We start from the raw sequence: 12784 nt of genomic DNA on the forward strand, positions 1-12784 counted from the left end.
ATTGGTGCATCACTGCACACGAGTCCTGGGAAAAATGGTGGCTTCATACGAAGCAATTCCGTTCGGCAGGTTCCATGCAAGGACCTTCCAGTGGGACCTCTTGGACAAGTGGTCGGGATCGCATCTTCAGATGCATCAACTTATAACCCTGTCTCCAAGGACCAGGGTGTCTCTACTGTGGTGGGCGCAGAGTGCTCATCTTCTAGAGAGCCGCAGATTCGGCATACAGGACTGGGTCCTGGTGACCACGGATGCCAGCCTTCGGGGCTGGGGCGCAGTCACACAGGGAAGAAATTTCCAAGGACTTTGGTCAAGTCAGGAGTCGTCCCTACACATAAACATTCTGGAACTGAGGGCCATTTACAATGCCCTAAGTCAGGCAAGGCCCCTGCTTCAAAACCAGCCAGTTCTGATCCAATCAGACAACATCACGGCAGTCGCCCATGTAAACAGACAGGGCGGCACAAGAAGCAGGGTGGCGATGGCAGAAGCCACAAGGATTCTCCGATGGGCGGAAAATCAGGTACTAGCACTGTCAGCAGTGTTCATTCCGGGAGTGGACAACTGGGAAGCAGACTTCCTCAGCAGACACGACCTACACCCGGGAGAGTGGGGACTTCATCCAGAAGTCTTCCTACTGTTGGTAAACCGTTGGGAAAGGCCACAGGTGGACATGATGGCGTCCCGCCTCAACAAAAAGCTAAAGAGATATTGCGCCAGGTCAAGGGACCCTCAGGCGATAGCTGTGGACTCTCTAGTGACACCATGGGTATACCAGTCGGTTTATGTGTTCCCTCCTCTGCCTCTCATACCAAGGGTTCTGAGAATAATAAGAAGGCGAGGAGTAAGAACGATACTCGTGGTTCCGGATTGGCCAAGAAGAGCTTGGTACCCGGAACTTCAAGAAATGTTATCAGAGGACCCATGGCTTCTGCCGCTCAGACAGGATCTGCTACAGCAGGGGCCCTGTCTGTTCCAAGACTTACCGCGGCTGCGTTTGACGGCATGGCGGTTGAATTCCGGATCCTAAAGGAAAAGGGCTTTCCGGAGGAAGTCATTCCTACGCTGATAAAAGCCAGGAAAGAAGTAACCGCAAATCATTATCACCGCATTTGGCGAAAATATGTTGCGTGGTGTGAGGCCAGGAAGGCCCCTACAGAGGAATTTCAGCTGGGTCGTTTTCTGCACTTCCTACAGTCAGGAGTGACTATGGGCCAGAAATTGGGTTCCATTAAGGTCCAGATTTCGGCTCTGTCGATTTTCTTCCAGAAAGAGCTGGCTTCACTGCCTGAAGTTCAGACTTTTGTAAAGGGAGTGCTTCATATTCAGCCCCCTTTTGTGCCTCCTGTGGCACCTTGGGATCTCAATGTGGTGTTGAGTTTCCTAAAATCACATTGGTTTGAACCACTTAAAACCGTGGATCTGAAATATCTCACGTGGAAAGTGGTCATGTTATTGGCCTTGGCTTCGGCCAGGCGTGTGTCAGAATTGGCGGCTTTGTCATGTAAAAGCCCTTATCTGATTTTCCATATGGATAGGGCAGAATTGAGGACTCGTGCCCAGTTTCTCCCTAAGGTGGTATCTGCTTTTCACTTGAACCAACCTATTGTGGTGCCTGCGGCTACTAGGGACTTGGAGGATTCCAAGTTACTGGACGTAGTCAGGGCCTTGAAAATTTATGTTTCCAGGACGGCTGGAGTTAGGAAAACTGACTCGCTTTTTATCCTGTATGCACCCAACAAAATAGGTGCTCCTGCTTCTAAGCAGACTATTGCTCGCTGGATTTGTAGCACTATTCAGCTGGCGCATTCTGCGGCTGGATTGCCGCATCCTAAATCAGTGAAAGCCCATTCCACGAGGAAGGTGGGCTCATCTTGGGCGGCTGCCCGAGGGGTCTCGGCTTTACAACTTTGCCGAGCTGCAACTTGGTCAGGGGCAAACACGTTTGCTAAATTCTACAAATTTGATACCCTGGCTGAGGAGGACCTTGAGTTCTCTCATTCGGTGCTGCAGAGTCATCCGCACTCTCCCGCCCGTTTGGGAGCTTTGGTATAATCCCCATGGTCCTTACGGAGTCCCCAGCATCCACTAGGACGTCAGAGAAAATAAGAATTTACTCACCGGTAATTCTATTTCTCGTAGTCCGTAGTGGATGCTGGGCGCCCATCCCAAGTGCGGATTGTCTGCAATACTTGTATATAGTTATTGCCTAACTAAAGGGTTATTGTTGAGCCATCTGTTGAGAGGCTCAGTTATATTTTATACTGTTAACTGGGTTTAATATCACAAGTTATACGGTGTGGCTGGTATGAGTCTTACCCGGGATTCAAAATCCTTCCTTATTGTGTCAGCTCTTCCGGGCACAGTATCCTAACTGAGGTCTGGAGGAGGGGCATAGAGGGAGGAGCCAGTGCACACCAGGTAGTACCAAATCTTTCTTATAGTGTGCCCAGTCTCCTGCGGAGCCCGTCTATTCCCCATGGTCCTTACGGAGTCCCCAGCATCCACTACGGACTACGAGAAATAGAATTACCGGTGAGTAAATTCTTATTTTTGTCTATGAAGACCGCACCTTATGTTTCCAGAACATCTGTGTTCTTCTGACCATCAGTCTCCTGAGCTGAAATACTCATGAGGATTCAGCTGTACAGAGAGGGAAACATGTTTTTAGACTATTAAGATAATCTTGAATGGCAACAGACCTAAATACAATTTGCTCACAAAAGAGAATGCAGAATGTTATGTTATATACACATGCAGCAAGTTGTTGTTTTTTTTTTTGACAAATGGTTAATACATTAGTACTTGATGTCTTGAAGAAAAGGCACTGGGTGTCTCTGGATTGGCTCTGACCACTCAGTATAATATGAATGTGAGTGCAGTTCATCTACATGGAAATGACTTCCTGCATACAGTATGCCAGACATCATTAGCTTAGTGTAAAGCGGCTTCTATCTGTATGTAAAGGTGTAAAACCACGGCAGATGTGAAGAGATCTGACACTGTACAGGTGACTGCTGTGCTATGCCAGCCAAGTACAAACAATTCTACGTTCTAGAGTTAGTGATCTCACTTGGAGAGTTTATGTATAACTGCTGATATATTTATTTCAGGATTGCTGTGTTTTCTGTCAATGTCTTCTACGATGAAAGAATCGTGGTGGTTGCTGAACAGCGGCCGGATGCATCCGAGGAGGATTCATTCCAGTGGATGAGCCGGGTGCTGCAGGTAGACAGTTTCTCAGTGTTTTATCACTTATTTTTAACTGAGAAATGTCAGTAGTGCAAAACCCAGAAATTGAAATCACATTTATTTTCTCTCTGTTTTTATGTGGAATATGATCGTAATTAAGGGGCTGGTTTGTCAATGAGTTTTATCGTACCGCAACAAGTTTTGAAACTCATTGCGTATGATGAATGGTGCCCCAGCCAATAAGCTTCTGTCATGGGTTTGAAAAATGACATTTGGGAGCTAATTAGCTGCAGCACTATTTATCATATGCAACGAGTTTTAAAACTCATATGATAAAACTTGTTAATAAATCAGCCCCTTAGTTTCTGCGAAGGTGTAATTGCTTACTATGCAGTAGAATACCATTCTTTAGCCCAGATTTATCAAGCCTTGGAGAGTGATAAATAGGATGGTGATAAAGTACCAGCCAACCAGCTCCTAACTGTCATTTTTCAAACACAGCCTGTGACATGGAAGTTAAGAGCTGATTGGCTGGTACTTTATCACCAGGCTATTTATCACTCTCCAAGGCTTGATAAATGGGAGCCTTTGTAGATAAGCCCTGGAATTCCTTCCCATACCCTAACATTTAAAATATTCTATGTTATAATCCTCTCAAAGTAAAATCTTACTGTAGATAAATTTGACTTTCTACTAGTTGGGAAAATAGTATTAAAAAAAAAAAAAAACCCTGCGATCTACATTTTAGCTTTCTTTATTGTATCACTCGTATGTAGAAATGTCATGTTATTTACCAGTGTTTCATTCTCCTTTTTGTCCAGGCCATTGATAGCATCCACCAAGTAGGAGTTTACTGTCTAGCCCTCATTCCTGCCAACACATTGCCAAAAACTCCACTTGGAGGAATTCACTTATCTCAAACAAAACAGCACTTTTTGGAAGGCAATTTGCACCCGTGTAACATACTCATGTGTCCTCACACATGTGTAACAAACTTGCCAAAGCCAAGGCAAAAACAACCAGGTAAGTCCAAGACGTTTAACCACTTAATTGGCTACCCTTTTTTTTTCTTTAACAGAGGTGCAGGATCACTGTGACCGGGCATTGGGCAGTGACTGATCACAGTCTCCTGTAGCTGTAGGTGGGAGGCATAGACTGGGGATGGAGCTGGGGCTGCAGACAGGCATACAGAGCTGTGTGAGTCGGGCAACTGCAGGAAAAGTCTGTTCCAGCAGCAGCTGGTGGGTGCTTCTGACTGATCGCATGACATAGGGAAAGCCCAACTTGGCATGGTCGCATTTGATGTGACCACACCAGGCAGTTGGTTAATGGGGCATTATATGAGGCAACAACTTACATGTGGTATCTGTGCTGAGCTGTAATGCTAATATGATTTCTAGCTAAATAATTGTGTACATCCTATATCAAGGTCTGTTATTTGTGTACGTATGTCTTGAAATCTGTTATTGGGTCTTCTGCGTCACAAATCTTAAATGTCATAATGAAAGGCTACTAATGGTGTGTTTCGCACACCTACAACTGTTTCCGACAGGTAGTTGGTCAATGATATCTGCCGTCAGAATGGAAAGGCTTTTGTTTACTATAGATATAAAAAAAAAAAAATGAGTTTGACCGATCACATTATCATTCATGTCTTCACAAAGACCCTAATCTGCGTTTTCCATTGTATTCTCTGCATTGAAGGTGTTGGTCCTGCCTCTGTTATGGTTGGTAATCTGGTCGCAGGGAAGAGAATTGCTCAGGCATCGGGGAGAGATCTCGGACAGATTGAAGAAAATGATTTGGTGAAAAAGGTGAATAAATAGCATGAGATGAGGTCGTGCATTGGGGTACATAGCACAGCTCATAATGGCCTACATTTCTGTAAATGTGCACTTAGTCAGTACCAGAACTGACTAGTGTAAGTGTTTTGACTTATACAATATGGGGTATATTCAATAAGAGTCGGATACATTCCGACATTCGGAATGGATCCGACAGCCCCTATTCAATGGACGGACAAATCCGACTGTCTGATTTGGCCGTACACCGGGTCCTGTCCTGGCCTCCACAGCAGCGGCCATGAGTGCAGATGGCGGCGGCGGGATAAGCTGGGCAGCGGGGGTAGCAGAGATCGGCGGGGGAGCTGGCTGCGGGGGGACATGTCTGGGGCGGCGGGGAGGAAGCGCTGCATGGAAAAAGGTGCCTGCGGGCTGCGGGGGGAGCAGAGATCGGCAGCCAGCGGGGGAAGCTGGCTGCGGGAGGACATGTCTGCGGCAGCGGGGGGAGGCCCTGCAGGGAGAGAGGTCTCTCCCTGCAGCGCCTCTCCACTCCGCCGCAGACATGTCCCCTCGCAGCCAGCTCCCCCAGCCGCCCGCAGCACCACTTGTCACCTCGCCTCAATCCGACTTGTTTTCAAGTCGGATTGAGTTTGTCGGAAAGTGGGCCAAAACCTGTCTGATTTGGCCCAATTTCCGATAGAAGCATGTGGATCGGCGGCTATTCAGCCGATCCACGTGTTTTCCGACAAGTCTGGAATTCCCAACTTGTCGGAAAAAATCAGCCCCTATTGAATAGGTCGGAACCCCTTCCGACCTATTTCTGTCGGAGGCTGCCGTCTTTCTGACAAGACGGTAGCTTCCAACAGTTATTGAATACACCCCAATTTGTTTTTAAAAAAGTGTTTTACTTTGTATTAATGGTGAACAAGTTATCCAGAATCAATTACATTTAACATGTAATATATATCTGTTTACAGTACCAATTCATGTCTGAAATGCTGCAGTGGAGAGCTCAGACCTCGCCAGACCACAATCTCTTTATACTGCTTAATGCCAAGGTAATGATAGTGTATATCTACTGCTGTTTGTTTATTTTAGTCTTTTAGTTATATTTTTTCTTATTCTACAGGGTGAGGCAAAAAAAAAAAAAGCTCCCAGGTTTTAAAGGTTAACATAAAAGGCACGATGAAGGCTATTCAGAATGCTAGTACATAATGTAAAAGTGCATGGAATGCAGTTTATTTTCAATTGGATTTGAATATGATATCATCCAGATGGTGGCATTCATTAGTGATACACATTTGTAGTCTATTTCTGAACTTTCACATCACTCAGCGGGATCATTTCCGGCGTTATCTCTGCAGTTCATGATGAAGCTCCGTTTCGTTTGGCTACGTTAACAAGCAAAATATTAGTTACTGGTTGGTGAAGAATCCTCATCAGCCTCATGAAAGGCCTCTGCACAGCCAATGGGGGCATCTGACAGCTGAGGTCTACAAACATCGACCAAGAACCATTAATGTACTGAAGGCTGCTATATGCCAAGAAATGACAAATCATATTCAAGACCAATTGAAAATAAACTGTATTCCATGCACTTTTATGTACTACAATTTTGACTGGCATTTACCATGGCTGTTTTGTTAACCTTTAACATCTGGGAGGTTTTTTGCCTCAACCTGTAACACCATAATATTAGCAACATGCAAATAACATCCATTTTATGGGTAAAGGTCCATATTTACAGTTTGTTTTCTTTGGATATTTGCTCTAACAAATATTTTTTTCCATAGTTTTAGTTTTGATTATATATTTGTTGTAGTATTTTTACTTTTGGCTAATAATGTACTTTGCCTTGTTAAAACATGAAATGCCCACGCAGCGAACGCTAACTTTATTTTGTAATAACATGAAGATTTTTTTTTTTTGGTCACAAAATAAATGTGTATTAGAGACGGAATGCCGGTAATGAGTAATATAGAGTGTTAAGTATCCTCCTAGTCATTTTTCTTGGATTCTGTTTTGGAATACTTCATTTATAAACCAAAACGACAGTGGAATATTTTGGTAAACCCTTTATTTCAATGTTTGATTTTAGGGAACAGCTGTTTGTACGGCTTCCTGTTTACAGCTGCACAAGAAGGCAGAGAGAATAGCAGCCACACTTGTGGATAAAGGTCACCTCAATGCTGGGGATAACGTGGTGCTTCTATATCCTCCTGGTCAGTGACTAGTCACCATTTTCTGCATGCTTTTACTGTCTATAGCAAACTCTCCCCTGGAAATGTGATGGTGAAATCCAGTGTTTGTATTGTATCTGTGTGTTTGTAAAGAAGTCTCTTCCATTAAGGAAAAACATTCTGGGCAATGACCTTTACCCAGCACTCATTGGAGTCAATACTATCTCATGATGCTTCTTCTGAGCAAAACCCGGGCTGCTTACAGAAAGACAGTTTGTCTTTATTGTGGGTCATCGATCCTTGCATGGTAGGATCTTATCAAAAGATAGGAAGTGGCAAGACAAACCACACTAGATCGCTCCCGTCTCTAAAGAAGTCCTCCTAAGAGAGGAGGTAGGTTTCAACAGGAGACTGATTTAAATTCAAACAGAATAACCAACTATCATATTGTTCAAAAAAAGAGAAAGAATATCTCTTGTGGTTAATTTCATTGGTTGGTGGCGCTCCCCAGAGTCAGAAATAGCACAATGTTTAAGGAAAGAAAAGAAGACTCTTTTTTGGGGGCACTCTTATTTATATTGCACCTGTACAGGAAAAATGCTATTATCAATAAAATATATATATAATTAGTGCCGTTTAGGAATTTCAGAATGAACAATTCAATTAAATACCACTATAGGTTCTAAATGACAATAGAGGTGTGTGGATATTAATATTCGTGGGCTCTCATAACCTATAAAATACCCAATTACTTTGGGAGCAACTCTATACCCAATTAACTTGCAGGGCATGATTTCACTGCTGCAATTTGTTGATTAAATACAATCTCAGATATTTTAAATACACTTAAATAAAAGTTATATTTTATTGATAATAGCATATTTCCTGTACAGGTGCAATATAAATAAGAGTGCCCCCAAAAAAGAGTCGTCTTTTCTTTCCTTAAACATGGTAGGATCTTATGGCAGAATTCTGCAGTGCTATGCATAATCTAGAGCAGAGCCAGACACCTCTCAAGTCCGCAGCAGTTAATTTATGCCCCATAATAGTGCCCTACAGTAGTTCATTTTCTGAACCTTAGTAGTGCCCTTATTAATACTCTGCCTCATAGTAGTGCCCTAGCTTATTTTATGAACCACCGTAGTTCCCTAGTATACATGATGTAGGGCTGCCAGTACACATTATGCCACACAGTACTCCCAATTCACATTATAACATACAGTGTTCTCATTGCTTATTATGTTACAGTGCCCCCTGTTCATACTGTGCCACATTAGAGTGCCCTCTAGTTTAAATTATGCTATGTTACAGTGCCCAGTTCTGATAATGCTGATTTATTCTTAGGAATGAAAGCTATACCTTAAACACACCTTAAATACACTTTACCATGGAGCCGCTGCAGCCGCTGTACTTAATACACACTCTACGTACTTTGTACGCTATCAGCGTACAAAGTCCCGTGCTGTGTACGGACTTAGCGTACAAACGCTGCGTTGACGGTACAAAGTACTCACAGCGCGTACACACCCAGAGATACACTTTAAACCTTTTACAGCAATGCAGTGCAATGATAATACACTTTAAACCTTAGCAGGGCAATGAAGACACGACACCAGATTGTAATTAAACCGCTGGGTTCCAACACCACAGGGTATTATTGCTGAAAGGGGGTTACAATACAAATAATACAATACAATATAACAGAGTAAATGGCTACATTCAATGGTACATACGCGAGTGGTTTCGCTTGCGCTACCCGGTCCGGTCCTCCGTCATCTGATAGATAACGTTGTGAGTCTTGTGTCTGACCAGGCCTGCAGCAGGCTCTCTTTATACAATTCTTCCAAAAGCAATACAATAGATACTGTAATCTCTTTGTCCATTGAACACAGGTATGCACATTTACAGTACAGGAGAGGTCATAGGTCGGTTTGAATAGGTAGGCGATGTCTTTCCCAACTGCTTTTGTGGGTGGTCTCCTCTGGATTCCCGCCGCATACATAATGTACAGTAAATACAGTTTATATCTATATTCTGCTCCTGCACATAACTATCCGCAGGAACATGCGATCTTTCTCAAACCAACACCGGAATGTTACCCTTAAAATACCCTTCAGCTGGATACCAAACACCACCTTATAACCTTGTTCTGTCCCCTCCTATTCTGTAAAGGTGAATCCCCTTGTTCTGAAACCATTTAAACTGCTGTTATTTTCTGATGTGGTGCAGGGAGGCTATGTGTACATTGTGCACTATTTGGATTAAATATGTAATATGTTTTGATAGCTTTCCATGCGTTCACAAACTCTACCGTAAATACCCATACCACGCGCTAATGCGCAGGACCGCGGGAGCGATCATACGCAAACTGCGAATATGTGCACGCACGACAGAACAAGTACACGCGCGGGGGCCATCTGTGTGTAGTTTGTACGTGATGTGTGTACTGCAATATTTTTCGACTTTGACAGTCCACCCTTTGGCAGACACCAATAACTGCCACTATCTAATCACTAAACAGAAAAATATCTACACACTATCTACAGAAGTTTGGATGGTCGGGGGAGAGTGGTAGGTAGGAAATGTATGACCTAGTGGGATAGTAAAAAGCATGTATGTATGAATCCATGTCTGAGGGGCATGTATCATCGTGCCGTATATGTTCTAAATAAGCTTCGAGGTATTGCGAAGTATACATTAAAATTCTTCTCATCCCGTATCAAGGGTCTGTAAATGGGCAAACAAACACTACCAAGCTCTTTTCGGCTTTTTTTGTTAAAACAAATGGGGTGCACATTTAGTTGATGATACATGGAGGGGGAAACATATGTGAGTGCTAGTATATGTGGATATCACCTGTCGACTATGTGTGCTATTAACTGGAGGTTGCAGAGGTGAAGATAAGACATATATCTAAAATACATTCATATAAACATTTTGGGTAGGGCAGATGTCTTTTCCGGATGGATGTATCTGGGCAGAGGGGGAAACAAAAGAAAAACGGGTGAAAGAAACAGGCCATGAAATTCATTTGCAATCCTTATCATAACACTGTCTCTATGGATGGGTCATAAATTAAATCTGCTGCTATAACAGCGCCCTCGCTCCTTAGACTCATCAACTTTGTGCCGTGCTTGCGCCGCGTCAGAATTCGAACACACCTAAATATCAAACCAATAATTATGACGACTCCCAGGATACAAAGGAGAAACTTCCCTACACTCATAATAACATTTTGATCCCACTCTCCTAAACCTGTGAACCAATTTCGTGGATTCAACCATGAGACCCAGCCGGTCAGTTCATTACTCACAGTCGCCAAGGTAAGGTTGTGTTTCCTCCTGAACTCCCACTTCAACTGCAAGATATCGTCCATCTTTTGATCGATAATCTCCGTTGGATCATCAGTACTGTTCGTAATATACGTACAGCACTTCACCCCATATTGAGTTGCCAGAGTAACACAGTACCCACCTGTCACGGCTGTGATATAATTTAGGACCATCCTGTGCTGAATCAGTTCCTTCTTGTAAGCTTGTAACTCCCTTCCCGTATACCTGAAGGTGTCGTCATACATCTCAGTGATATTATCTGTCAAGTTCGCTAGCGCATGGATATACCTATAATTTATAATTCCTCTGGCAGTACGGGTGATGTCTAATGCGAGAAGGAATTGAATCCCGGTGGATTCGTGGATCAAATCAGAGGCTGCGTGCTCTGTTCTATCTATGAGGTGTCTCTTGATAATGTGTTCATAGTGAGTATGAGTATAAGGAACCTGAGCACTGCGGTGAATGTCTTTCATCTTATCATGGGTTATGGTCATGACCTCTGGTAGTACTCTCCCAATATAACACAATCCCTCTGAGCTCGGGGCAAGCCACTTGTACGCCTTCCTCCCACATATGAAATAGACATCATCTGGGAGAACATAGGGGACACAATATGACATCACCATATTACAAACTTTCCAAGTAAAGAAACCAATCTCTAGTTCTCCCATCTGCTCAGTACAAGTATCGGGCTGGATGATATGAGCACAATACCCTGGCGATACTTTTCCAACCCACATGGTCTTGCTTCCACGAGTATACCTATACCGAAAATACCTCCCACTGTTGGCTATTTGGCATACAAGTTCAGAGTCTATGGGTATCCTATCAGCTCTGTGTGAAAAGGTCATTGTCTGGTTATTCCATGTCACTTCCCAATTTCCCAGTTTTCGGTAATTGGAAATATTAGAACATAATAAGGATCTGTCTACATGATACTGGTGGAGCTTCAAACTAGGGGGCCAAGAAATATAGAATTTCTTGTCCACCGGTCTCCTACCCCGTAATTCGAGTACCTCATCTATTGCTAAAGGGTATGGCTATTAATTCCCATCAACTTGCACATGACCTGAAAGACTTCACCTGTAAAATGGGTACCCCTATCACTTTCAATCATTCTAGGGATACCATATCTACACACAAATTCCTGCACAATTTTCTTTGCAGTGAACGTAGCAGTATTTGTGGCAGCAGGGAACGCTTCTACCCAGTTAGAAAATACGTCAATACAAACTAACACATATTTTAAATTCCTACAGGGTGGTAACTGTATGAAATCAATTTGTATTACCTGAAAAGGTCTGTCTGTCTGTCGGAGGGATATGGGATGGCTCTGTTGGTATTGACTTTCCAATATTCTTCCTCAAGCAAGTAAAACATGTCATTGCTCTCTTACCTGTATGAGAAGAGAATCCTGGCGCACACCAGTAGGCTCTCACCAGCTTACACATACCCTCTTTACCCAGATGAGTCAGACCGTGTGCCGCCTCAGCTAAGCTTGGAAGATATGTTCTGGGGGCTACTGGCTTACCTTGTCCACCTGTCCACAGTCCCGAGGATTCCTGGCCATATCCCTTTGACCTCCAGACTGCCTTTTCCTGTAATGAACACAAATCTTGCATTTCAATTAATTGTTGTGTGTTGAATGTCATCAGTGGTGTGATGTTTGTTTGTATAGGGGTGCTGGCTGCTGATTTAGCAGCTTCATCTGCCCGGCTGCTACCAAGTGAAATTGGGTCTTGGTTGTAAGTATGTGCTTTGCACTTGATAACAGCCACTCTGTCCTGTTCCTGTATCAATATTCCTTATAAAACACAGCGCTTACTGAACCACCAAGCAAACCATATAATTGTCAATTAATGACCACTATTAATTAATATCCGGTTTTTGCAGCTCCTAGTGGTGGTACTGTTCCACCAAATAGACGGACAATTATACAATAAGCAAAATAAGGAGCGCTGAAACCAAATATATAAAAAATATTTTTATATTTATATACAGCTTTAATAAACTATAATCCACATATATGACCACATTTAAAATAAATATAGAGAATTGCTTAAAACCTGTGCCTCTGACTCAATATAAATGTCCGTTAAGACTCTTGTGTAAATCCATCCATATATATACACACTGAGGTAAGTCTATATCAACTCCTCATGAGGATACATTTGGCATCCAAGTTTATACAGTCTCTGTAACTCAGTTCCTTATAAATACATATGCATGTGTATCCACGGGGGAGAGCGCTGTGATGATTAGATGTCTCCAGCGGTATGCTACGACCCCGGAATAGCAA

The 12784-nt window shown here is 43.1% G+C and overlaps 1 protein-coding gene across 2 annotated transcripts in view; it reads left to right on the forward strand.

Moving 5' to 3' along the window:
* DIP2B (disco interacting protein 2 homolog B) overlaps positions 1-12784 on the forward strand; it is a 372205-nt gene that overhangs the window by 294600 nt on the left and 64821 nt on the right. For both annotated transcript variants that reach the window (XM_063952252.1, XM_063952253.1), the window contains exons 22-26: positions 3114-3228; positions 4014-4215; positions 4897-5006; positions 5951-6031; positions 7072-7195. In XM_063952252.1, coding sequence (XP_063808322.1) covers positions 3114-3228; positions 4014-4215; positions 4897-5006; positions 5951-6031; positions 7072-7195 — 632 coding nt within the window. The remainder of the gene's footprint in view (positions 1-3113; positions 3229-4013; positions 4216-4896; positions 5007-5950; positions 6032-7071; positions 7196-12784) is intronic.

This window comes from Pseudophryne corroboree, chromosome 2 (genome assembly GCF_028390025.1).
Source record: "Pseudophryne corroboree isolate aPseCor3 chromosome 2, aPseCor3.hap2, whole genome shotgun sequence".
Taxonomy (NCBI): Eukaryota; Metazoa; Chordata; class Amphibia; order Anura; family Myobatrachidae; genus Pseudophryne; species Pseudophryne corroboree.